General features: G+C 42.5%; 1 protein-coding gene across 5 annotated transcripts; it reads left to right on the forward strand.

Annotated features, from left to right (window-relative positions):
- The first annotated feature begins 201 nt into the window (after positions 1-201).
- On the forward strand, positions 202-27341 carry BTBD10 (BTB domain containing 10). Of its 5 annotated transcripts, XM_041485882.1 has the most exons (10): positions 202-419; positions 916-949; positions 7283-7441; positions 19703-19896; positions 20537-20822; positions 22424-22526; positions 23242-23362; positions 24328-24525; positions 25110-25220; positions 26274-27341. In XM_041485882.1, exons 3-10 carry the CDS (start codon positions 7341-7343, stop codon positions 26582-26584), a joined length of 1425 nt encoding a protein of 474 aa, XP_041341816.1. In that variant the 5' UTR covers positions 202-419; positions 916-949; positions 7283-7340; the 3' UTR covers positions 26585-27341. The 5 variants fall into 5 exon arrangements, with proteins under 5 accessions (XP_041341816.1, XP_041341836.1, XP_041341825.1 ...); XM_041485902.1 differs by lacking the exon at positions 7283-7441; XM_041485891.1 differs by lacking the exons at positions 916-949; positions 7283-7441.
- Positions 27342-27574: the final 233 nt, after the last annotated feature.

The raw sequence follows: 27574 nt of genomic DNA on the forward strand, positions 1-27574 counted from the left end.
ACTCATTTCACTCGCCGCGGTATTTTCCCGCTGGGTTTTTATTCACAGGCCGCAGGTCCCCCGCCCCGCTCCCTGCCCGCGGTCCCTCAGGGAGCCCCCGGCCGTTCCCTGGCAACGGCGTCCCGCGCGCACTCCGCCCCGCCCCGCGAGTCTCGCGAGATGCGGGCGCTGCCGCCGCCTCCTCCGCGGCGCGGGGGCGGCTCTCGCGAGAGGTGGCGGCGGTGCCGGGCCTGGCGGAGCGGCGGCGGGAGGCGGCCGCGCTGGAGCCGGTGAGTGCGGGCGGCCGGCGGTCCTTTGGCACCCTTCACCCGGCACCCCGGGGCTCCCGCCGGCCGGACCGGCGCCGCTTCCCCTGCTGCAGAGCCTTTAGGATCGGAAGGGGTCGGCGGAGATCCCGCAGCGCGAGCCCCGCGGAGCAGGTGGGTCGGGGGGGTCTCCTGAGGAGGGCTCCGGGCGCTCCCCGCCGCCGCCGCGGAGCCCCGCAGAGAGCGCTGCCTGCGCCTGCCCCGTGCCTCGGCAGCTCCGTGTCGTGAGCGGGCTGGGCACGGCCGAAATTCCTGGTGTTCATCTCGTGTTGTTTGTTGGTAGCACCTGCAGTCGCTGTGAGGCCTGTGCAGACAGTGGTGTTGTCTGACAGCCGTCGTGTCATTTGTGAGCGGTCATTTACCCTCTCAAACCATTTCATAATGAGTCCAGTATCTTTATGGGGGTTTTTTCCGTGTTACCATATTTTATTTGTAGGAAATATCAGCTGTTTATATGATAAATCTGTCAGAGTACAATTACTTGTTACAGTTGCCTGTCATTAGTTTTTTTCTTTATGTTCACTTTTGTCTGTAGCTGCCGTGTCTGCATCTTTTTCCTCTTTATCTCTATTCCCGTTCAGTGTGTCACTTTAGAACCCTTTTCTTTCAGAATTTGGATCGAGCTCATCGTAGACCTCTCCCAGGTTTGTTCCTCTCACTTGTCTGGCTTCTTTGTCCAAAGGAGTGGTTGAGGCTTGTGTCTTTTTGTTCTTTATTGTTGGCTGCATCTTACAAATTCGAATACATGCTTAAAATCTGGCTTCTCAGTAGCCTTTTGACTGTTGACACTGTTCTCCTTACTTCTGTTTGCCTGTATTCTTCATGGATCACCTTCAGTGATTAATTTAAAGAGTAGTTAGCTCTGTTGTTGCTTCAGCTTTGTTGATCCTTTCCCTGGAAGATACTTTCTTTTCCTCCTAGGTTTGCCAGAGAAACCCAGTGTGTCATAGAAACAATTCAAATTATCAACCTCGCTGTTCAGAGTTCATAACCTGGTGGTGCACACTTGTTATCTTTTTTCTGAGCTGAAGCACTTGTCTCTGCATCACCTGGTGTTGGATACCTGGAATTTCTATAGCTTGAACACAAGTACAGTCAAAAGGAACTGGATTATTTTTTTTTTCCTTTTTTTTTTTTTTTTAATCCATTGCCCTGTAGTTAGGGAAGACTGTTGCACTGTGTTTGGCAGGTCTGTCAGTGTGTCTTGGACTGAGTCTCTTGCAGAGCATCAGAGATTTTATTTTCTTTTCCTATTAAGGCCCAGATTGCCAAAAGCCTTTGAGTGTTACCCCTGGATTTGTACCATTTCTGTCTCCAGACCTCATCACACATCCTGCCTGTGCTTGTTGTTGCCCTCTGTGCAGATGGTGCTGTGTGAGGCTGCTCTGGGAAGTGTTTTCAGCACGTTTGTGTGTGTGTGTGTTAATGCCAGGGAACCCGGGGGTTAAGAAAGACAACAAGCTAAAGCAGCTTTCACATCCCACATTAAATTCCTTCTTAAAGCCCACTTTTCCTTTTAGGCACAATTGCATTTGAAAATGGTGAACAGCTGATGTGTGGATGACATTGTGTGTTAAATTAGTAACAGATGTCGTCACTGTTGGGTTTTCTGTCACTTTGTTATAAACTGTGTGTTTTTGCAGCTTGTGTGCTTCAGGCTGGGGCTGCTTTGTCCTGTATTCATAGACAAAAATCAGAACCTCATTATGTGCCAGTTCCTTTCAGCACAGCTTTCCTCTAGCAATGTTGCTTATCAATGAAAGTATGTATCTCTTTAAAATATGTATAAAAGCTAATTTAGACTTCATTTCAGCTGTGAAAAACTGTGTGTATGAATTTCCTTGCTCGCTGAGATGTGTTGCCACTGCTGGGTACAGCCGTGGGTACAGACCTTGCTTGTTCCTTCAGGAAATGTGGTTGCTGCTCTGGTGCCCTGCATCTCGTCCCTGGTGCCAGGTGTGGTGGAGCCCTGTGCCTGCCTCTCTCTGTGTATTGGAGGGCCACCAGGGGTGGGGCCAGTGGCAGTGGCAAGGAGTTGAGTTCTGCTCCTTTTCCTGCACTGAGAGCCACGATTCTGCTTTTGGAGGGAGAAGCTGCTCCATTCACTGGGCGTTTTACAGGTGGAGCTGGGCAGGTTTCCCACAGAGAGCCCCGGTACAGAGGGGGAGCTGGGAGTGTTCTGCCTCTTGCTTTTTAGGCTTCTGATGTCAAATAGCTGTTCTATCGTTGTGTTCCCTTTAGGAATTAAAAAGGTAAAGCTTGCAGGCTAGTCCCTAGATATCTGTTGTTTATGCTGCTGTAGATAGGAATACCACCAGCTTCCTGTGGCTGCTCAGGTTTTTTTTTTCCTTTTTTTCCCCACTTGCTCATTAAGAGGAGCTTCAGTCCTGCCCTGCTATGTTAATGTTGAGCCTGTATTGCAAAGGATGTCTCTGAGCCGTGCTTTAATCAGTGTCAGTTTGATAACATTTCAGTGATGATGATTTATAAAGCTATTTTATGTGGCTGAATTGTGACTGATGTCTGCACTAGTTTGCAAGAAACTCACTTGACAGGTATGGATTTCCATGGTATGTGGTGTTTGCATTATGAGCATGTGTCCTTTGAACTGTATTTCTTAATTAGGATGTAATGTCACCATGCTTGCATTCCCAGTAAATCTGACTTGGAAGTTCCTTTTTCTTGCTGCTGCTTTTGTGCTTTGATGAGTAGAGGCAGTGAACAGCAGACTGTCACCCCTTACAGAAAGTCTAAATATTTAATCTGAGCCTTGAAGTTTCTTTGTCGCAGCTAATGCCAGGTTTTGTCCTTGCTGGTGACTTGTGTGTTGGAGCTTCCTAATTATCCTGGGTCACCTTTCCAGTGCACTCTGCTGAGAGAGCAGGTTAGAGCAGAGGAACTTCTGAAACCTGTCCTGCTTTTAGAAATGCTTCTGAGCAAAGCTCAGAGCTGAGTAGATGCCTGAAGTATTACATGTTAGTCATTTGAATGTTGTCCTCAGTACTGACAGCAGGAGCCATGAGATCTTTGTTCTATCTGATGAACTGGTGGCCAGAAGACATTTTGGCTCTCTGCCTCAAAATTGCAGGGTATTGTAATCATCATTTTTAGTAAGACTCCAGATTTTTTCAGCCTACAGGTATGCTCAGCAATTACAGAGTGGCTGGCTGGCTGGAAGTGCATTGGTGTTGGTTTTGATTAGCTTTACTTCTTTGCTGAAAGATTTCCAGAGAGCATTTTCTACCCACTGCTGGCCTGCAGTGCCTTGAAAAATGCAAGTCCTGCATCTCACAGAAGTGCATGTCCACTTCTGTCCAGCACCTGATGTCTGAATCTTCCTTGATCTGCTCAGCAACCTTTGTGCATTCTATTTGGTCATGGCACAGAACTGAATATGCTTTAAGTATTATTAAAGACAATCTATCCAACATTTATCACAAATTGGTGTATGATACATCCTCTCATGAGCTCCTTAAGTAGTGCTGTAAACGCATTAATTACTGTATTTTGCAATGTCTGGGGTGGCTCTACCACATACACTTTTAACTTGTTGAACCTACTGGGTCTTTACAATTCCCTTGTATTTCAGTAGCCTGCAACTTTCATAAATTAGTGATGATTCTGGCTTCAAGTTGATGTTATCAAATCTGAAGTGTTCTAGCTGTCTGTGCTGAAAGCTTTGAAAATTAAAGTCTGCTTCCTGATTTCCTATTATTCCTTGTGATGATTCTCTGGAGTATTTGCTTTCTGCAGAAGGGTATGAAATCATTCTTTACACCTGGAGAATTACTAATTAGCTAATCAGAATGTCAACCACTTTGGCCAGTATGTCAGTGTGATCTGCTGAGGGTATTTGGATTTGATTCTTTATTTCATGTGCTCCCAGTGCCTTTTCACCTTCACCAGCATTTCAGATGTGGTTCCTTGTTTTCATGGAAGGTTTAAAATGGTATTTCGGGTTCCTTACTCTTGCAGGGATTTTTTTTTGTTTTGTTTTGTTGTTTTTGTTTTTTTTCTTGTACACAAGGTCAGAATGTTCCCAAAACATGCTTTGTTTATTGCCTGCCTTGTGTTTTGTTGCAGAAAAAAAAAAAAAAAACAAAAAAAAAACCAAAAAACAAACCACCCAAAAAACAATCCACAGCTGAAACATTATTTTCTGCTGCAGGAAAAAGTGGGTTTGCAGAAGTGTTTAAAAATTAATCAGGATGACTGGTTGGTTACTTCAGAGTTTATGCAGCATTTTCTAATTGAAAAAATAAACTCTTTTCAACAGAGCGAAACAAAAGAGTTCTTTGTCTTTAGACTAAGGTTTTGGTGAAACTTAAAATTGAGAAGTACATTTATTTATAATCTGCACAAAAGCACTATCAGCAGTGGTCAAGGAGAAAAAATTGGCTGTGTTACAGCAAATTGTTTTTTAGAGTAATGTTAATTGTTGAGGTCCCTGGAGTGGAGGATGGAGGGAACAGTGTTCATAGTGTGACATGCTTGGAACTAAACAGGAGGTTTCACAAGATGCAACTTTGGACACTTGGGATTGTTTCCCTTCTTTTCATTAGTGTGCCCTGTTTCTGAGGCACTTCCTCAGTGACACTGCTGGGATTCCCTGTGAGCTGGGAGAAGGGAATGCTGTTTTTCACGGGAAGCAGTTCCATTTGTTTGTTTCTGGCCTTCTGTGGCATCTTGTTTGTGAGGGCTTCAGCGTGGAGCTGCAGGGCAAAGCACATGGAGGAGATGATCCTGCTCTGAACAGGCTTTTCCTACAGGTGTGTGTGGACCTGCATCTTCCTGTTGAATTTTCATTATAAGAAAGATGGGGAGGAAGCAGAGAGTGTGAGACAATTTAAGGAAGTAGCTTTAAATTGGTCTGTCAGCTGCAGTTCTCATAAAAACAGCTGCTTTTGCACATCTTTGGAGTACAAAAGCTAAATTCAAATATTGGCCTCTATGCAAGGAATCAGAACTGGGTGCTGGGTGCCTCTTTGTCCTAAGGCACCTGCTTTGGTGTGTATCTGAGAAGGTGAGGTGTCTATAAAGCTCTTAGATAGTCTTAAAGGGAAAAAAGAGTTTATGGAAAGAAACAAAAGCTTGCAAAGAAGTGTGTGGAGCTGCTGTGGTGCTTTGGCAAAGCCTGGAGTGGAAGCAGGGCTGGGTGATGGCACAGCAGGAGCTGTGGAGTCCCTGGGCACTGCTGCTCCTGGCTCTGTGTTCCCGGGCTGCTGTTGCCATGGGCAGCAAGGCTCGCTGTGTACCTGGCTGGAGGGGAGATGCTCAATCTAATGAACGCAGTTTGTTTCAGCCCAGGATACAAAGTGTCTTTATTCTTGTACGGCTCGTGTGCCTGGTATTGCACCTCGGCTGGGAAGGACTGCTCCTGGCCTTAGAAACCAGCCTTCCTTCCCCTAGTCTCCCTAATAATACTTTTTGTGTTCTGACACAGGTTGTAGGTCTCTCCTTGTTTCTCCTGATAAATGTGTGCAGATCCTACAACCTTCTCTGTGTAATATCCTCACGCACTGACTGTGCTTTGCTAACCTGTCCTTCCAGGTAATACACAATGAAATGCTTATCAGAGGATTTTTGTTTTTGTTTTTTTTTGTTCTTTTGTTTTGTTTTTTTTTTGTTTTTTTTTTGTTTTTTTTTTTTAGAAAGATGAGTATTTACTGTAATTTTAAATAAAATGGGTTTTTTTTCCTTTTCCTGACTCTATATGGACACCTGACCGTAGGAGTCTTCCAATCAAAGTGCATTTAATTATAGAAACTCTAACAGGAAAAAGACCCAACCCTGTGGTGGAGACTGTATACTTTGTATTAAACCTGTTTGCTTGGGTAAAACCAAACATGAAGTCAAAACTTGGATGCAAGCAACATTTTTAAGAAGCTCGTTCTCTTCTTCCCCTGTAATAAAAACTTTTGGGTCTAAATTTAGCTAGGAAAATCTGTATTTGCCAGGAGAGCTATTCCATTTTCCATGACTTAAAGGACAGTTTATTTGAGAAGTAACTTTGTTTTGAAGAGGTCTCAGTTGCTTTGGGCCTCACTTCCACATAGGATAAGTTTCATTTAATGTAATACAAGTCTGTTAAGGGTGGGGTGAGGTAGAGAGACAGTGTTTCTACAATATGTAGCTTAAAATTGCAAAGAAACATTAAATAGACCTCCCATTACTAGGAGGGTTTATCTATCTGTAATTCAATTTTTTCCAGATGTTGTACAATCATCAGCTGCTCGCTTGTGGCTGCTTTATCGTTTTTGTAACCAGGTCGTTCTGAATTATCCAACTGTTGCCACAAGTGTCACTTAGAGGTATGATTGAGCACCAGTCTGGAGATTGGCTGTCTCTGCTGACAGTCACAGGGTGGTTTGAGCTATGAGAGAATTCTAAAGGGAGTTGAACATAACATCTGACCCCACTCAAGGAAGGGTAGTTATTATATCTATTTTTATTACGTTTTTGTGACTTCTCTGCAAAAGTCAGTGAAACTGGACCACATCAAGTGTTTCTAAGGATTGCTGTTAATTCCATCTTGTAGTGAGGACTCAGATATAAATGTTCATTCTGTTTTCCTCTTGGTCAGCCATTCAAATCATAAAACTGTTGGTCTCTGTTCTACACTTGGGATCCTCCTTTGAATTAACTTTTTACATTTGAAAGAAAATCATGATATGTTTGTCTTGTGTTTTATAACCAGTGACTTTTCTGTTTGGACACAGTGAACTTAATTGTTGCAAAATGAATTTGCCTGCCAGCATTTACAGAACTATATTTTTTATAACAAAATACTCTTTTTAGTGCAGGTATCAGCAAAACGTGTAAAATATTGTTGTCATGCAATTTCTGCTTCAGCGTATCCTGTTTTTCTGTAATCTGCATTTAAAAAATCAAAACCTAACAACACTAAATTCTGCATGTCTGACTTTTTTTTTCCTGTGTGGCATTACTTAAAGGTAAACACTGCTCTCTTAATGTAGGTTGTGAGTGCTGCATGTGTGCTTTTCAGAGCAGTAGTGTGAGGAAGCTGGCAGTGGAATGGCAGGACGGCCTCATCCTTATGACAGTAACTCCAGTGATCCAGAGAATTGGGATCGGAAATTGCATAATAGACCTCGTAAACTTTGTAAACATTCAAGGTAGGTGCTGTGTCCCATCTATTGCATCTCAAAAACTACACTCAAAGTCCATCCTAAAGGCTACTGTATCTGGTTGTGGCAAGTCCTGTCATAAACGTTGTAATTCTTCTTCAAAGGAACGCTTCTTAATTATTTTAAAAGGTGTTTTCTGACCTGATTTGTCAGCTTCCCCAATCTGTGCTTAGATTTGTTTTGCCATGGGTTGCATTTTAGTCCTTTAAAAACAACAAAAAAAAAACAACAAAAAAGGCAAACCTAAATGCCTTGTGTGCATGTCAAAACACCGGTTGAGTGATTAAATATATGAATTTTTTGGGGGTGCTTGCTAGGAGTTACATCCCTAAAAATATGTGCAACTAGTCCATGGTGAGCACTAATAGTTGCTTGCATGCCAGTATCACTCTCTGTAGCACTTTCTTTGTTAAGCTGTGTCATATCTTGCTTTTGCCTGCATCCCTCACAGTAAGAATGTTTTTTTAAAATGCTTCTTGATTTGACAAAATGATGAAATTAATTAGTGTTTTTCCAGTGTAGAGTGTTCAAAAATGAACTAAGCAAAGCAGTTAGTCACCTTGCAAATGTATGAGAAGAAACATATTGCTGGAAAGATATTTAAGCATCCAAATAAGTGTGTATCTTTCAAGTACTTTGCCCTTTTAGGAGTGCTAAATATAACTGAAATGTCTCTGTAAATGAGCTAAAATTGTTAGTTATTCAAGCTTTCCTACTGGCAAGATGATAGGGAAAGAGCTGAGGACCATATTCAATACCAGCAACTCATTTCACATTTTACTTGTATAGATGCAGATAAACTGGACTCAAGTGTTGTCCAAAGTATTCTCTAGGCAATTAATACTGTGGGTTGTTTTCCTGCCATTAATTCTTGAATGACTGTGAGAAATTCAAGAGGGCAGGACAAAAGAATGCAGCAGTAATTAAAAGGTTCAGGGGGAGACCCATGTAATTAGAGGCCTGTGCTCTGAATAATGGAGTGGTTAACACAGACCCGAGGAGAGTGGCTGGTGCTGCAGGTCAGGGTAGGTTTGAGGGGTGTAGCTTTATGCAGCTGATGTTTTTATTCAGGGTAGGTTTGAGGGGTGTAGCTTTATGCAGCTGATGTTTTTATTCAGGGTAGGTTTGAGGGTGTAGCTTTATGCAGCTGATGTTTTTATTCAGGTGCTGCTGTCTGGGGGTGGCTTATGCAGCTCCGTTTTTAGGATTCCAGAGTGGCACAGCCTCGGCAGTGAGCAGTGTGGGTAGGACGGGCTTTGTGTGGAGTGAGGGCTGGGCAGTGCCCCCACAGTTCCCTGCTGAGCCCAGTCCAGGCGGTTCAGCTCTGAACCTCCCATCACCGGGGATCTGGAACAGAACCTAAAACGGGTGCGAGCCGTGATGGGGCTGTTAGGAGCTGAAAAGGCTCGTTAGCAGCTGCGGTCTGAGAGATCTGACACGTGCTCTCGTGTGACCGAATTCAGCAGGGAGCCAAGGACACGGCCGTGTTTGTCACCTGTCAAGGACGTGGCCCTGCCACCGCAGGGAGAGCAGGCAACACAAGTCTCTAGCAACATCATGTGGTTGAAAGGGCTCTTGGGTGGGCAGTGGAGTTACTGCAAGTCTGGTGTCAGCAGTTCAGAATTGCCTCTAATCAACAACTTCCCTGAAGGTCCAGAAGCTACTGAGTATCTTCTGAGACAGGGAGAACCCAAAGGTTAAAGAATGACTTCTTGATCAGTCACAGAAATTATGGTGATGAGCTGTAGTCAGCAGGCAGGTTTGAAATAAAGTGTGGTAGCTGGAAGCTGCAGCTGGGTAAATCCAACCCAGAGAAACAGGACACATGTGTGACCATGTGTGGTTTGGGGTGGATTATCTATGTTGGGGAAACGTTTCAACAAAAAGCTCTGCAGCTTTCTGCAAAGATTATTTGATGCAGATAGGAGTTAATTCAAGGACATCCATGGCCTGTACTTTTCAGAAAAGCTGCTGTTGATCATTTAATGCAATCTGAATTAAAGAATCACACATCAGAAGGTAGGAAATCTATGCCTCAAAGATAATTGCAGGTATTGGACATATTTCTGGCAAAACATAATTTGTTTCCAATGCTGAACAGCATTTTTATGGAAACCGTATGGTAGGGATATAGTACTCAAGCTAACATCTGATCATTTAGATTTTTTTCTCCAAATAAAGTGGTTTTGGAAGTCTTTGAGAATCTAAATAATAATTTGACGTTGTAATGGGATAAGGGATAAATAAGGATAAATATTTTGTTACCTTATTCCTTTGAGATACTGGATTACTTCAGAGAATCTAATTATTGGAAAATGGTGTACTTTATTCAAAAGCCTGAATAAAATAATTGAATTTTGTGTGGCTGAATATGGACATATTACTATAGTTTCTGACTTGACACTTTTTCATCCAGACAAGTGAAAGTCTATGTGAAAAACAGTGTGAGGGGAAAAAATGCATTTGGAAGCTTAAGTTGTAATAATATAACTAGAACTGTTATGTTAAAAGGTTTGAGTACTCCAGTCTGGTTTGTCTTACTCAAAATACACCTTGTTATCATCGAGAAAGAGAGAATATTTCTGGTTTGGAAAACATAATGGTGAAATAAGAGCTTTGTAATAAATAATCTCAACAAAGGAGTAATATAGGAGATAGATTCTTAGCTTGGTGCTTTGGAGTGTTTAATCCTTCAGCCTTAACATTCTTAAAATAGCTTAGATAATTTTCTTGACTCATAGAAAACCTAATCTAGGGCTGTGAACAGCTCTCTGTGTAGGGCTTGTGTGGCAGCAAGGAAAGCCACAGCTCTGTGGGGCCGAGGACATGGGACAGAACTGTCCAAAGGGGAGTGGATTGAATCCTTGTACAGGTCAGCATTATATCCTGTTCTTTCCAGTTTAGTGAGTGTCCAGCTTTCTAAACCTGCCAAGTTGTACTGTTGTTTTCTCTCCTCCTCTTTCTTACTTGTTCTGAGATGGCAGTGGAATGGAAAACTCAGAAGGGAGAGATGTGGAAAATAAGGACTAAAAATGTAATGCATGTGATCCCTGGTAAAAATCTGCAGGGCCTATCAGGATGAATTTATATGGTGTTAAAGATGACTAAATAATCATACAAGCAGTCTTGTTTGTCTAAGCTATTACAGAAAATTCTTGCAGATGCTTTTTATTTAAGTACCTGAATAAGATGGAAGAAAATGTTCAGGAACCATACATTGAATTAATAGTGGTGAAGGTTTAAATAAATTTTCTCTGAATTAATATTTTCATTATTAGGTGTTGCTGTTCTGTACTTTTTATTCAAATTTTCATCAGTTATTAGTTTCCCACATGTAATTTGTCTATAGTGTTGGAGTTTTTGTTGTTGGAAGACTTTAATTCTAATTCTCTTGCACTGAGTGCTTTTTCTAGAGTTGTGATGAAAAGCCTTTGGCTTAAATTTGCCTCTTCACAATTTGTCCTGGATTTTTCTAAGTCTGCGTCTGTTTTAGTCCCTTTTGACAGTTTCTTATTTGTTCATTCTGTTTAGATATTACTAGATCCAAAGTCTTGCCTGCACTACTGCATTTATGAACAAAATGTGGCTCTGCTTTGATTCTGTTGCCATGACTCTTGGTTCTTTGAAAATCTAAAGTTGCTTTTTAAATCTTGTAAATAGCTGAGAAGTTGTTGTGCAGATGCTAAATGCTGGGATTTCCCCCTCCCCCCCCGATATTGTTTATGCCTGCTGGGAGGATGCATTCATGGGTTGTGAATGGAAGTACCATGTGTCTCAGCATTCTGTAAAGTACATGAAGCATCACCAGAAGAGGTCCTTTCTCATCTGTGGAAGGATATCAGAATGTATAATCTGTTTTCCACTGTGGGACAGGTTTTATTTCCCTTCCTGTGATTTCTGCAGTTGAATATTTTGCAGCATGGGGCAGGCCTGCACAAGGCATGGCATGAAAATAATGAGGCCTGATTTACCAGGGGCTCAGGTCGTACTGTGCATCACCTGCTTTCAGTCACTGCAAACATGCCTAATTGCAGCCTGGCACTGGCAGATCAAAATCTCCTTATCCAGGCTTTGTAGGCACCAGGATGGAAAACCCTCAAAAAAACTGATGTGCGCTGGGAAGAGCTGGTCTTGGAATCCAGAAAAATGGGCTGCACTCAGTGATAGCTTTCAAAAACTCCAGTCTGTTCATCTCTTTCAAGGTGCCCAGTGTATAGTGAGTGATCTTAGAGTTGTGAGGACTGGGGTTTTGATTTCCTTTTTGACATCCTTCATGTGTGCAATTACAGCTTACTGACACTGCTGAGAAGGGAAACTTAGCAACTTCCAGGGCAAAAGCACACACTAAATCCTCCTGAACTTCTTCAGCACCCAAATTGCCTTTCACAAATGTTGTCAGGTATTATTTGTGGTGGACTTTGGCACATTTAATTAGGACACAAGCACTTTAGAGGTGATTATGCTCAGAACCAGAATTTTTTATGGACAACACTTCATTGTTTGTGCCTCTGAGAATGGAAACTGTAATGGCTACATAGTTTGTGTTTGGTCCCAGTTCTTTTGAATTTGAACTTCTAAAGCTGTTTTTTAATAAATGGAGGCCTTTTCCAGTTCTAAGGAGGATATTTCTTTGAGTTTCTTAGTTTGATTTTTATTTAACAACCTTGTTGAACATGCAGCAGAAATTGGTATATAAATAAAGGCAACCAATGTTCTTTTATGAAAGTCTTGTGTTTGGGAGCTTGGTACAAGTCATAAGGTGTGAATGTGTTCCCTCCTAAAGGTTAAGTCCTTGCTGCTTTAAGAAATCCCTTTGGCAACTGAACACTCTGCTCATGAGATCCTTTCCTGAAATGGAACTGCATTACTAAGAAGTACATTACTCATGGCTGAGAGAACCCACTGAAGACCAGAATTATGTGAATATTAAAGAATTTTGAGGGTGGAAAGTGTTGACAGAGTTTCTGCTTCAAGCTAAGGAAGATCCCGTGGCAGCCCCCAAATTAAGCAGTGAGAATTCTTTCTGAGGGCTTCCTTCCACGGAGCCCCAAGTCAGGTGTGGCTTCTGGACTGTCTGTAAGATTTTCCTGGGTGCATGTCCTGTCCTGAGGGGTGGTTTTGTGGGATTTGGGAGCCAGTAAATCCACGGCATGTTTTTTTCTGCCTGATGTAGGAGTAAAGAAGAAAACACATCCTAATTCTGCTGTGGAGAAGAGACCCCGTTTAGGGAACCAGGGTACTTTCTCTTGCTGCTGGGGGACTGTTATATCAGAGGCAAAAAGTGCCTGAGAGAGGTTTTTCCAGCATGCTTTTCATGCAGCTTATTATAGCCATGTCTTCCTTGACTTATATTGAAGGGAAGAAAGGGCTCACAAGGTTGATGGTTATTCTTCCCCTGGGGCATGGGGAGGGTGCTTGTGTGAACCATCACAAGACCCTAAAACCAGGAGAAAATTCACTGGTTCGGGTAATTGAAATTGCATGAGCAGAAATCTTCCTTCCGTGTGTAAAGAGCTGACTCTTCAGCCTGGAGTGCCGATGTTCTCCTGCCTTTCTAATCACAAGTCTCTTGTTTTTCCTACTGACTTCCCTCTTTATTACAGCAGTCATTTGCTGAGCAATCCTCCTCATTTCTTCAGCTTGCATCATGTTTTAATTTCCACCCTATGACATCTTGATTGTTATTTATTGTAGGACTTACTTTTAAGCTATTCCTCCAGTGTATTGTGACTCCTTAAAACAGCCTGCAGACATTCTAAAAAGAATCATTTAAAGAAAGCTGTCTCATAGTGCCTAGTTATCCTCCCGCCAAAAAATCTTTAGAAAATTTTACCGACTTGTGTATTAATTTGCTGTGCTGCTTTTTGTGCTTGGTGGGCTCGCCTTCATCACCTATTGATGTGAAAATACACAGTGATTTCTGATCGGTAAATGAACTGATTAATATAGTTATATACTAATGATGTTTAAGTTATGACAAGGGAGAGTAATTTTTCCCTAGGTTAAATTTGCTGGAAAAGGGATGCTTGTAGTTAAAAAATGGAGGTTGTGCTGTCTCGTTCTCAAAAGGCTCTTGATGTACCTGCTTATGAACTCAGTGTCAGGTGAATTCATTTTAAATATTAACGCAGGCAGACGTTACGGGAGCAGTCGGGCCGTGCCCTGAAGCTCGGGTGGCTTTGCTGTCGGGGTCGGTCCCGGCGCGGCGGGGCCGTGCCGGGGCAGCGGCGGTGCGGTAGCCGCGTCCCGGCTCCGCGTGTGCCGGAGCGGGGCGGCGGCGGCGGCACCGACCTAGCTGCGGCAGCGGCGCTGCCTCCCCGCCCGCCAGCGCGGGGCCCAATGGCTGCGGGGTCACGCGTCAGCCGCGCAGCACGCATGGCTGAGTCAGCCTCCAGCCCGCTTCGCAGCCAGCGGCTCTGCCGGCGCTCCGCGGGCTGGAGAGCTGCGGGCGCTTATCCTGCGGCGGATATGATGGCGGGAAAAGTAAGGCTCGCTGACGGTGCCGTGGACTACTGAAGAAATGATGGAATTATCAAATATGCTGAACTTAACAAGTAATGCCAAAGGATGCTGATCTGGCTTTCAAAGCTGCCTTTTTGGAAGGAACAGAATTCCTTTGTGCTCTGATTCCGAAATTGTTCCCATGCTTCTGTGTTTCCTCCCTGATAGACACGAGAGGAAGGTGCGTATTTGTTAACAGGAATAACGTGTGGGCATTATTCAGGAGAAGAATGAGGAAAAGGCAAAGTACTGTCCTTTGTGTGCACAGGTCAATTGAAATGTCTGCTGACAAAGAACAGGCTTGAGGGGGAGGAAGAGGGGCATAAGCGCTGTCGTTGTGTAAGTCCTGGCAGGATGAGCAGAAGGGATTTCTTCTAAAGCCTCGGAGCATGGCAGCTGTAACTTAGTGCACAGATAAAGCTCTATAGCCTGATTCTACAAGTGTTGATTGTGGGAATAACCCTAGCAAAGGATGGATCTAAGTTTATATTTTAAGGCGAGTTAATATAAGTTTTAGAAGATAGATGGAGGAGAAAAAGGGTAAACGTCTTGGTTAATTTTCCACTGCTGTGTTTTTTTTCATTTATTTAGGGTTTCAGGGTGGGTTTGGGAGTAATAAGTATATTGGTTAAGCACCATAATTCTGTGTAGACACGAGCTCGTTGTATAAAACAAGTATATTTATTGGCAGCATTCAGTAGGATGCACATGGAGCTTTTATGTTGGAATACATGCTAATTGTTTTGGCAGTAGGATTAATTCGGTCTAATGACTTCTTCTAATAATTAGTAATATATTCAAAGCAATCTGTTGTTATGTATAAAGACAAACTGAAGCTCTTCTTCCACAGATGACTCCAAAGCATCATTAAATTGAACAGCATTTACATTTTTTAAAAGCAGCTCTTCCCTTAACTACAAAAATAGGAAGCGTTACCAGTATGACAAGTTGCCATTTTCATGGTACTTTTTTTTCCTTCCTTCACATCATATTAAATAGATTTGCTTAAATAAGACCTTGAGCTTATTTGGTTTTCTTCATGAGACAACTGCTTTTAAAGAAAATGCCTCGTTCCCTTACAAAGACAAAGCTTCCTTGATCCCTGTCTGAGGGGGAAAATAATTTCTGTGAGTGCCTTAAAGTTCTTGAATGGATGTAGTGCATATGTTCCAATGTTCCTTTGAAACCAGGGAAAAATTAGTATTGAATTTATGAATATTGCCAAAATACATGAATATTCATGAGGTTTAGTTGTTTTGGTTTGGGTTTGTTTATTTGGGGGGGTGGGGGCAGGGAGAGTTTGTTTCTTTTTTCCCCTGTAGGAAAGTAATTGATAAATTGATAAAGCAAAATGTTCTTCCCTTTCAGAAACTTTTGGGTACTAGGTGGCCTTACATATATGGGGCTTTTTCCAGCTTTAGTGAATGAAGGGATGAGGGTTTAAAATGGTGTTTTCTTTGTTCCTTTTCCTCTCTTACACTTTTAAATTAAATGCAATGTGTCCTTCAGCATGCAGGAGAAAATTCTGCTTATGGGTTGGGGCTGTGCCTTATGGCTTCCACAGCCCGGAGTGCAGCTGGTGGTCATCAGCTGAGGGATCCATTGAAAGCTGACTTTGCAAACACGTCTTTTCAGGGTGAGATGGTCCTTGTAGCTTCAGATCTTTCTTGGAGGCTTGAAGTCAGGCTCTGAGCTGGCTGCACTAGGTGAATACAGCCTGGCAGCCGTGGCTCCCTGGCACTTGGAACTTGCAGTGTTCCACTGCTGTTGGAGGAGTCCTGGTGGTGTGTCTGGTCTGTGTGGTGCTTCTGTGGAGCACAGGAGTTCCTGTTTGCCTGTTCTTCAAACAGGGCAGCTCTGCTTTGGTCAGTCCCATGTCCACTGGTGTAGGTGGGTAGGAAGCTGCAACAGCACGGCTGTGGAACTCCCAGTGAATGCCAATTTGTCTTGCCTTCCTCACTGGGGCCAGGTTTGTCCTTAGTCCCTCACATTGCTGGTGTGCAGTGAAGGCTTTGTGCCCTCCCTGCAGAAACAACCTCCTGGCCCCACTGGCTTTGTTACAGGGGGAGAAGAGGAGGTGACCAAGTCCTTCTATCAAATAAATCAAAATTACTTGGTAGTTCTGATGCCTTCCTTTTTCTTTGAACACTTGCAACTTCTTCTAAAGCCTCTTTACAGGAAAATAAAAGTCATAAGTCTTCTTTCATATGTACTGGCCACAAATGAGCTCCTTTTTCAGAGTAACAATAGAGCAGCTCAGGGATTCAACTTTCCTAGTCAAGTGTCACAGGGTAAAGCCATGCCTGTCTATTTTGACATGCTAAGCTCCACCTCTGTATTTTCTCTTTGTTCAGATTTAAGCTCATGTTAGTTTTCTTGTTCATTGCAGAACAAAGTTTTATTTAAGGGGTAGCAGTGATCCAAGTGCTCATGCTGTTGAACACATGAAACTTCCAGTTTGTCGGCTGCATATCCAACAGATCAAAGAACTATTTTTTGTGAACCGTGACTCAACAGTGATGAGATTTAAGATTGACATTTTAGATGGCTGTTACTAAGATGAATGAAGATTCATGATTCAGACAGTTTCTTTCTCAAGGCATACTGCTTGAATTCTCAAAAACCTTGCAATTCTGGCTTTTGTCTCGTGGCTAATAGATGATGTGTGGGTCTCACAGTTATCATCAATCTGTACATTAAAGGAGGCAAGTGCAACATAGGAGTAAGCAAATGAGTGCTGTGGCCAGCTGCAATTTGAACAGCCCTTTGAAATTATTTACTAATCTGTCTGTTTCAGAAGCAGTTGATTTACTATTCAAGGATCGTGTCCTCCTCCAGCTGGCAGCCTCTGCCTCTCCCAGTGTGGTGTGCTGAACTGAATTGATGGCCCAGGCTCCACAGGGATGGCCGTGGCTGGCAGCAGGAGCAGGATAGATAGTCTCTGGGCACTGCCCCTCTCCTCCAGGCTTGCTAGTAGTATCAGTAGCCCCAGTTGCCGTTCAGGGAGGCACAGCTGTGCCTGCCATGGCCCTTCCTTGGGCCACGCTCAGGAGGAAGCGTGGTGCCAGCTGAGTCAGTGTCGCTTCCTGTAGCACCTGTTCTTATCAGCTCCTGGAACACATTATTAACTAGGGTTTGCCCTGCTTCACTGGGAACTCTGAATCACTGCTTGGAGGGTAATGGGGCTTTAGATGGTTTTCTGGATTAAGAATCACATTTTAATTGCCTTCTCTGTTAAAGGGGAATTCGTGTTTGCTCTGCCAAAATGTGTGATAAGCCTGCATCCCATTACGTTGATTCAGTTTCATTTTCTAGTGTGTTTCCCTTATTTAAAGCAAATAGAGCTCTTTAATTCCTGAGAAACAGTGAGTCATGCATTTTGATACTATAAAATGTGACACCTGCAAAACTCTGTTTTCTCACAGCATGGTTGGAAATGTTATCAGGTCTAGGATCAAAGCTGTGCTTCAACAGAGGTCTGGTCACATGAGGCTTTATTGGGATTTGTAGAGATGTTTTGTCACCAGACTGCTGTGTAGGTGTTTGAGTACTCCAACATACACACCCTCTTTTGTGGCACCCTTGATTATACCGTAGCATGCAAATATAAATGCACAGATGAGATACAGAGGTTCTTTAAAAAAAAAAAATCACCATTTTTTGGAAGTTTAGCTGTAGTAGTAATGAATATTGTCATGTTTAAACTGGGGCTAGACTTTGGTCTTGAATTTGAGACTGTAATCCATGTATCTAGTAATTTATGGGCATATTTTGTATCTATTAAAGTGGTTACATTATGTATGTGTATATCTGTCTCAATGGAAAGGTGCAAAGGTTTCCCTAAATTGTTGATATTGTTTTTGGCTTTTATTGGAGGTTTGCAGATCTCACTCTTGCAGACTTTTGCACGTTTCACTTTCAAAATAAAGAATTTGCCTTTCTCTAATAGAGAGGTAAAATAAGTAAGGAGACATGCTAGCCATGCTGAAATGTTATAAATTTTAATACCTTCAGAACTGCATTGGAAGTCCTCAGGAAATTTCCTTTTAATGGAAGTGCTTGGGTCATTATCTTGGACTGTAAATCTGAGTGTGTTCAGCCAGAAGCAAGGCTTGCAGTTCTTTTCCCTTATTCAATAGACCTTTGGCTGACTCCACATCCCAAAGATGCACTTCTTACTGCAGCACATTTTAAGCTTGGCAGGAAACAGGATTGCAGTAGGTTCCCTCTGCACCAAACTTGTGCTTTGTCAACAGGAGATCCTGCCCTCGTTCCGGCAGGGCATGGAGAAGCTCGTGTGCCCTAGTGAGAGGTACATTTCTGACTCCTTGCCTTGTGCTAAACACTCATCTGTCACAGCCTCTTTGTTCTCAGTTAAGCTTCTCTTCTTATCAGTCTCTGAAACCTGAAACTGCAACATCTCATGCTACTGGAAAGCCTTGATTTTTTTTTTTTTATTATTACTTCTAAGCAACCTAAAAAAAGGACGCTGCTCAGTCTGCTTGTCCAGTGACTGCTTTTCTATTGGTTGTGATTGTCTTAGCCAGGCCATCATTCTTACCTGTCTGTTCTCCTACAGCATTTCTGCAGTCGTGATTTCAGGTCTCTTGCTAGGCTGCAAGCAAGTGGGGCATTGAGGTTCCTCTGGGAAATCACGGCTCTGCTTTGTCTGGCAGACCTTGTAGCTGTGCAGGTGTCTGTCTGGGTTATCCACTACCTGAGGCTTTGGGAATTTCTTCAGTTAAAGCCATAAATAAGGAGTGTTGTCATGCCCACACTTGAAAGGTAAACAGCAAAGATCTGCTTTAGGAATTCTGGTGGGGTGCAAGGACACGGACATGTCTCTGCTGTCCAGACATAAATTTGTCTATTTTAGAGAGTATAAATAGAATATATAAGGATTTTTGGTAAATTCAACAGTAGCTGTTGCACGTTGATTTTTAATTTTTAGATAGTTTCTGGGAGTTGTGGGATCTCAAAACTGACTAGTTTTGTTAGTTGGTTTAATAATTCCAAAATATACTTGATATCTTAAATTGAGTAGTGTAACTTAATCACAGTCTAAAACATCTTAAACTATTATATTAATTTTGCTGGTTTGGAGCAAATATCCTACTTGTTACTGACAGTCTGGTAGGTCATGGCTTTGATAGTATAGTTCATGTCTGGGTTGTAGTGGCTTACTATTGTTCTTTTTAGGAATAAGTGAAAATTTAAAACAGAATGTGCGGAAACAAACTCTTGGCTGGTGTGTCTTGATATATCCCCTCATTTAAGACTGACTGCCTTTGCAAAGGGCAAGTTGCAGGAAAAGTGTAAAGTCAGCCTGTGGCCTGAGAGGGTTTTGCCAAAATAGGTTGCACTGGGAAAAAAAAAAAAAAGATTCCTAACTTCTAATTTCATTCTTTGATGAGAACATTTAATTTAATAGTAAGAATAATAAAAAAAAGCTTATTTGAATTTCACCTACCCATTCTGAAAGAGGTTTGTGTGAATGCATCTTCACAGGCAGGCTCAGCTGATCAGGTGCTGTCTCTGTAAATCACACAGCAGCAAACAGGTAATTCCTGCTGCCTACTTAATGTTACAAGTAATTGTAAATACAAACATGAGTACAATAAAGAAAATGGAGCTGGATGATCCTAATCTTGGAAACATCTCCATGGAGTGTGAATGCCTTGAAAATTTAGCTGTGTAATGTCTCTGAAACTTCGGAATGCTGAACATGTCCCTTATTTCTGCTTTCAGCACCTCATCCCGTGTTGCTAAAGGAATAGACTACACCAAAATGAGCCTCCATGGTGCGAGTGGTGGACACGAGAGATCAAGGGACAGGCGCCGATCCAGTGACAGATCTCGTGACTCATCCCACGAAAGAGCAGAATCTCAGCTCACTCCATGCATCAGGAATGTCACTTCACCTACAAGACAGTATCATTCTGGTGTGTGCAGATCTCTGCCATTGCAGGACTAAAATTCTCTATATTTGAGTACTATTTTCTTAAAGGAATACAATAAAAAGTGTTATTTGTTGATGGCACAATATACAGATTTCTTACATGTGCCCTGGGCTGGGAATGCCCTTCTTTGATGGGCTATAACTTTTTTTCCAGTCTGCCATGTGTATTCCTACATGTTCCTAGTTCAAATCACAAGAGCAATCTAATTTTTATAAGATAATTGACTGAATACATCCCCTTTACTTTATAGGGTCTAAGTATTTGGAAATAGAGGAAATAGGGATTTTTTCTAGTGACAAAATATGGTTTGTTTCTTTGAGCTGTAGTACCCACTGTGATGCAATAGCTTCTGTGTTATGTTGAGTTCCTTTTTCAGTACTAGAGTAATAAATTTTCTTTGTAAAGACTTTTGGGGAAGGTGAGGTGGATACAGACTTTGGAATCTCATAAATGGGCAGTTATTTTTGAAGGTGTTTTTTAACCAGAATAGATTTAACCAAAATAATTTGTACTTCTCAAATGGATGTGTTTTGTGTCCAGAAAGACACCAAGTACATAGGACTCATGTAAATCTCTAATTTCATTTCCTGTTTTTTCTCCTTCCACCTCATCACTGCCGAAGACCGCGAGAAGGATCACAGTTCATCTCGGCCCAGCAGCCCCCGGCCCCAGAAGACATCCCCCAATGGTTCTGTTGTCAGCATGGGCACCAGCAGCAGGAACAGCAGCCAGTCCAGCTCAGATGGCAGCTGCAAGGCTGGTGGCGAGATGGTGTTTGTCTATGAAAATGGCAAAGAGGGAGCTCGGAACGTCAGAACGTCCGAGCGAGTAACGCTCATCGTGGACAACACCAGATTTGTTGTAGATCCTTCCATCTTCACTGCACAACCTAACACAATGTTGGGCAGGTTTGTATCTCTTTTGGTTTTGGTTTCTTCCTTAGTCCCCGAATGTTATAGAGAGCTGGATATTTAAACTATTTGAATAGCCATTGGACTCATATTGCTGCAGCTGATCTTGCTCATGTTAAATATTACCAGTTTGCAAATGTCTTTAAGTGAAAATTCAATGCAAGTGCTCTGGTTTTGGCAGGGAAGCCAAGAAATGTCTATTAACTAGAGATGACAGCTGATAAATAAATTACCATTTCATGATGTTCCCATTTCTTTGTGTCTTCCTGGGCATTGTTTCTATATTCATTCTGCCTCACTCTTCCTCATTTTCCAAGCTAGGTGTTTCATAAAACAAAGTGGCATAGCGAGTGTAGACAGTCTCTTTCACAACAGCAAGGAGGAAAATCTTGAAGGAATTTATTTTGCTTAGTGAGCCTACCCTGACAATGTTCAAGCTCAGCCCATTTATCTTCTGAAATGTCAAATAATCAGTGTAACAGCCCTGAGCCACTCAGCAGAGAGGCTGAATGCTCAAAATGATCAACACTTGAATGCAAGTCCGCAATATGTGTGTAATGTTTTCTGTAGAAACTATAATGAGCAACATATTTAACGTGTTTGCTTGGTGGGAAAAGATTCATTACTTGACTTGGTCAATTTCTTGTTGGTTTTGCCTTGTCCAAATGCAGAGGGCACCACTTAAAATCTTGCTTCAAGAAAGAAAAGAAAGGTTTGTCTGTGTCACTTCATTAAAATACAGCTATTTGTCAGCACACAAGGATATAATCATATTTAAGATACACATTTATAAATCTCTTTGCCACACTACAGGTAATAAATGTGATTAAACAATTTCTGCTCTGTTTAAATCACTGCAATGTGGGATAAATAGTACCTTGGATCCCTGTTCTGTGAAAAGCTGGGTGAGTCACAGAGAAGGCAAGAAATGCTTCTCTGTCTAAACTGTCAAAGGAAATAAATGGAAGTAAGAATCAATAGAATTAAATAATTAATTTAAAGCACTTGTATATTATACAATACATGCATACATATAAATATCCAGACAGACTGGAAGTGTATCAGCTGAAAAGAAGCAATGAAATAATTTCCTTTTCCATGCCCAGCCTTAGAGTAGGTGGTGCTGCCTAATGCACTGGATTTTTTTGTGCATATGTGATGATGCTGAGTTATTCTCCCTTTGGGATTGGTTCAAGGAACAAGCTTATTTTATCTTCTGCTAATTGAAAAGTAGGTTAATAAAGATACGGAAATAGTGCTCTAACACACAGGTTATTTATAAACTCACTTTCCCTCAATGTCAGTTTGCAGGACATAAGCATGAGCAGCTTGGGAGGTAAAAGTAGCTGTAACAAGAGTGTATTATTTGCCTTAAGCCTGTATCCTGTTAGACCCTGTTTTTCTAAGTATTATTTCTTGTAGGGTGGTCAGACAGGACACGTCAGATCATGAGGTGAAAAATGTAATCCCAGCTGAACAGAATGCACTGCTTTTCCCCTGCAGTTTCTGTACAATTTCTTGCATTTTATTTTTCTTATTTACAAACAAGAAAACCATAGTGAGGAGTTCTAACCCAAATTACTTTCATTCTTGAGCAGGATGTTTGGATCAGGCAGAGAACACAACTTTACACGGCCCAATGAAAAAGGAGAGTATGAAGTTGCTGAAGGCATTGGTTCCACTGTGTTTCGTGCTATTCTGGTGAGTTTTTAGGGGCAAATACTGTTAGGACAAGCACTGTCAAGAAGTAAAACCTCTTGGTTTAACCCAACTTGTATATCTAGATTTTGTGGATGGCACAGATACTGCTCTTTATATTGTTTAGTAGAGGGGGGAAGATGCTTGATATGAGCCCCCTTTTCCTAGACATGAACACATGACAGTCAGGGAGAAAGAAAGTACTCATGAAAGAAACCAAAAATTACTGCTGCCAGCACTCAGTTCACCTTTTCCTACGCATTTAGTTCACCAAATTCAAGTATATTCTGCCTTTCTAGAGCTGAAATTAGGTGAAACAGAATACTGGAAGTGAACTTCACGCAGCTAACAGGAGTAAAGCAAACTTCAGTCTGAGATGGAGATGGCCATTTACTATCCACACAAGGATGTAGAGCTGCTGGACTGCTTTGTCAGCAGCCTCAGAATGGGAAGAGCTCAGTGAAGTACAGATAAAAGACAGCAAAATTATCAGTATTAGTAGTTGTCACTTAAATGACATTTTTAACCAGAACTCACTGCTCTGAATGCAGCTCTGAAAACTGATAAATTTGAGGACAGGAAGGTTCACAAAGTTTAACATTTGTTGCTCTCTTACATTTTGGGGGCTTTCTTTGTGGAGAAGGTGTCATAAATGAAATGATGCAATGTTTCTGCTGGTGGATGTTGTGCATTGTGTTTTTCTTGGTGCATCCTGCAGGATTACTACAAGACTGGGGTGATACGCTGTCCTGATGGGATATCTATTCCTGAATTGAGAGAAGCGTGTGACTATCTCTGTATCTCCTTTGAGTATAGTACTATAAAATGCAGAGATCTGAGTAAGTACAGAGTTTATTAAAATAATTTGAATTATACAAATTGACTTAAGTGCGTGTGTGTTAATTCTAAATCATGTCCTTTATTGAGATAAAGAAGATGGCTGGCACTACATGAATAAAATCCATCCCTTTTTATCTCTTATGTAATAAAGCCCTAAAACCAATGGATTGATGTTCTTTGAAAAATAATGTCTGATATTTCAGCATCTAATTCTGTGCCATGGTCACCCTGTGGAATACTTAGCTGTATGAGTCAGTACAGATACAGTAACATTCAGTGGTACCTTTTTTTGCAGAGGACAGGGAGGATCATTTTTCAGCTCTTTGCTTAGGAGAATGGGGCTGTCTCCCTGGTGGCAGTAGCACAGCTTTGCTGCTGGAGTGGGCTGCTCCAGGATTCCCAGCACGTGCTGTTCTCTCTGGCTCCAAGGCCTGTGCCTCTGGTTACTGTGCTCTCCCTGTGTGTGCAGTGCAGGGCCAGCCTGTGGCATTCCTGCTGGGAATGCTGTGCAGGACCCCAGTGCCTTCCCTGGCAGGGCCACCCACCCTGCCCCATGCCCGAGCTCTCTGTCCTTACAGGGATTTAGCAGCGCCTGCCCTGGGGGCTTTGAGAAGCTTTGGTTTTAAGCTGCTGCTTATGAAAAGTGGGTTGTGTGCTCTGCTCTCCCAGCAACTGGCTTAAGTGATGTTTCTTTTAGGAAAACCAAGAGCCTTGCACAATTACCAAATATTTAGCAGTAGTGAAACGCACAGGAGGTCTCAAAGTCTGCCCAACACTATGTTAATATCTGCAGGACAGGCTGGTAAATATTCAAACGAGGTCTGAACCTACATCAGCTCATAGACTGTCTTTGCACCTGTCTGCAGTAATACTACAAGATAAATAAATCTTATTGCTTTCTTATTGCTGCCTTCATCTCTTTACCAAGCTCTCAAATGTGCCTATGCTTAAAATTTTCTTCTAGGTGCTCTCATGCATGAATTGTCAAATGATGGTGCTCGCAAGCAATTTGAGTTTTACTTGGAAGAAATGATTCTCCCATTAATGGTAGCCAGTGCCCAAAGTGGAGAGAGGGAGTGCCACATTGTTGTGCTGACAGATGATGATGTTGTTGACTGGGATGAAGAGTATCCCCCACAAATGGGAGAGGAGTATTCACAAAGTAAGTTTATCCTCATTGTTCCCACCAAGCTATGCTGTGGTAGAGGTAGCAGTGAATGTGCTGATTTAAAGTTGTTGTACAGAAATGAACCTCTTAGTTTGAGTAGTTCTGCTTAATATTTTGTTTCACAGAAGCATATGTTGCTTGTTATCTTCAAATGTAATTAAAAAGAGAAGCTAATTTTTATTATTAAGGTATTGTTGGCCAGTGAGGAGGGAGAAAATACTTCTTCAGAAAGAGCTTGAGGAGGGAAATAGGTAGGAGTCATGTTTACTGTGGGAGAACAACTAGAGGTTTCTTTGAGGAAAAAAACAAATGTTACTATTTTTGGAGTATTACAGTTGTGTGGATGATGAGTTTAAGCACCTGTAAATGGACCGCACTTCCCTGCAAGATGTGCACCCAACCCATTCCCCAGTATCTTCAGCTGCTGTTCTCTAGAGTTCTTGAATTTCTCCCCCTCTTCTGAAATAAAAATACTACAGTAAAGCAAAACAGTGGAAAAGATAAACTTTTGTGTTTTAAGGCTAGAAGGTTAATATTTGAATACAGGGATTTTTTTTCTGATTAAAATGTATTTTTAGTTATTTACAGCACAAAGTTGTATAGATTCTTCAAATACATTGAAAACAGAGACGTGGCCAAATCAGTTCTGAAGGAAAGGGGGCTCAAGAAGATCCGACTGGGCATCGAAGGTAAGGGAAACATTGCCTGTGTTCTCCCTCGTTGGCCTTCAGGCTCTGCTGCACTTCTCTGCTGCATGTAGCTGGAAAAGCACGGGGTCAGTGCTGTCTTTCCTACTGAGGCTGGTGGCAGAATGGCCAGAGGGGGAATGGTACCCAGCTAGAGACCTGACTATGGGCTCCAGGCTGGTGTCCAAGCTGTGGGCTCTGTGCAGACAGCTTAGATGCTTTCTACTGCCTTCATGACCTGCATCTCATGCCCTTTGCCCTTTAGTTTCCACAAAATCTTCTCTGTGCTTTGTCTGAAGTAACAAGGCATTTGTACAGCTTTGGATATTGTGTTCTTGGGCTGTATTCTTTCCAGGGTGCAAAATGAAAAATGTCATGTTAAGTGTCAGGCAGACATTTTCTTTCAGGAAGTACAAAACTATCCAGTGGATCAGTGAAATGAAAAGAAATACTGATCTGAAATAAACATCACGTAAGTTAGGAGGCTGCTCTCTAATATCTGACTGAGTAATCTGATTTTTAACATGAATGTAAGAACTGGATTTCTTTGCATTACATTTTTCTTCTGATTGCTGACCCAGATATTTTAGAATCCAGCCTTTATAATTAGCAGGATTTCTATCATTCACTTACCAAGTTGTCATAGTTACGTTTGTAATTTGCCAAGAAAAAGCAAATGCTTTTAAGTGGTGAGCCCTAAAATAACTAATTTCAACTGAACAAGGTGGGAGCCTTTTAGCTAAACAAGAACTGGCCCTGCCTGTAATGCTGGCTAATAGCAGATTATTTCTGCTGGCATTTCTTGGTTTGACAAGGAACAGCTGTGGCACCAAACTGTGATGCTGGTGCCCTGCACTAATGTGTAAAGTGAACATTATTGATGGGGCACAGGGAGAGGTGACTTGAACACAGCACAGCCATGTGCACTGGCAGTGCCAGCAGCTGCTGTGCTGTGTCCCACAGCGCTGGTGGGGCTGTGCTCTGTGTCCCACAGCGCTGGTGGGGCTGTGCTCTGTACAGTCAGTGCTGATGTTGCCGTGCTCCTGCCTTTGCCAGGTTACCCCACGTACAAGGAGAAGGTGAAGAAGCGGCCGGGCGGGAGGCCGGAGGTGATCTACAACTACGTGCAGAGGCCGTTCATCCGCATGTCGTGGGAGAAGGAGGAGGGGAAGAGCCGGCACGTTGACTTCCAGTGTGTGAAGAGCAAATCCATCACCAACCTGGCGGCGGCAGCAGCAGACATCCCGCAGGACCAGCTGGTGGTGCTGCACCCCACGCCGCAGGTGGACGAGCTGGACATCCTGCCCATGCACCCCGCCCCCAGCAGCAGCGAGCCGGAGGCCGAGGGCCAGAACCCCCCGCTCTGATGGCGCTGCCCCACCGCAAGCATGCTCCTCCAGTGACTGTACCCAGCTCATACACACTGCAACGCCAGTTTCTCCATTGTGTTCCGGTGTTTAGGATATTGCAGCAGGGACCTGGCACGGCCCCAGGGGATGCCTGGTGGCTCTGGGAGGAGCGCAGCCCCGGCGCTGGGCTCGGTGACGTTCGTGTCTGTGTTTACCAGTAGGTTTGTGACGTTGGTGACTCGTGAGCTGGCCTGGCCCCGCTCCGCGGCCCCGCAGCGCTGTCGTGGCACGGGGTTAGGAAGCAGAGTGGGAATTGATAGTAGCACTTTACAAATGGTTGAGAAATGGAATTTGAAGCCATTTTTTATAAATGTATTGCACAATACTAACAAAGTGCTTCTATCAAAGGTATTAACTGTACATAGTTTTGCTCTGAATAGATTGACCCTTTTAAAGTTATTGTATATGGTTGAGCACAAAACTACTTACTCTTGGGTTTTTGGATTGAGGACGTGATTCAATGACCCATGTAACATCTTGTTCAAGTTCTTTAGTGAATTTTTTCACTTGTTTGCAGCGTGAGCCATGTTCAAAAATTGTGAACAACGGACAGGGGCTTTATCTTAAATTTTGCCTTACCTTAAGCTGTTCACAAATATTTATTTAATACATTTTTCATAAGTGTCATGAAATAGGAAAATGCAAATGGTTCATTCTTCATTTATTAATGATTGTAAACAAGTTTTTCATGCAAATAAAGTTTCCATTATTTTAATGGGCTTGAATTATCTGTGAATTACGAATTTTGCCAGTAGTTGCTTTTGTTTCCTCAGGGGAAGGATTAATATTAAGTGAAAAACAAGTGTTTCTTAAAGATAATCAGCCTATTTCAATGCACCTGCCTGTTGTGCTTTTCTCAGGATCAACTTGGATGTAGGAATAAGTAACAATAGCTTCTTGGGGAATATTGTCATGACAAAGTCATCTAAGTGTAGGTAAGGCACTGGC

Source organism: Pyrgilauda ruficollis, unplaced genomic scaffold (genome assembly GCF_017590135.1).
Source record: "Pyrgilauda ruficollis isolate IOZ18807 unplaced genomic scaffold, ASM1759013v1 scaffold119, whole genome shotgun sequence".
NCBI classification, from domain to species: domain Eukaryota; kingdom Metazoa; phylum Chordata; class Aves; order Passeriformes; family Passeridae; genus Pyrgilauda; species Pyrgilauda ruficollis.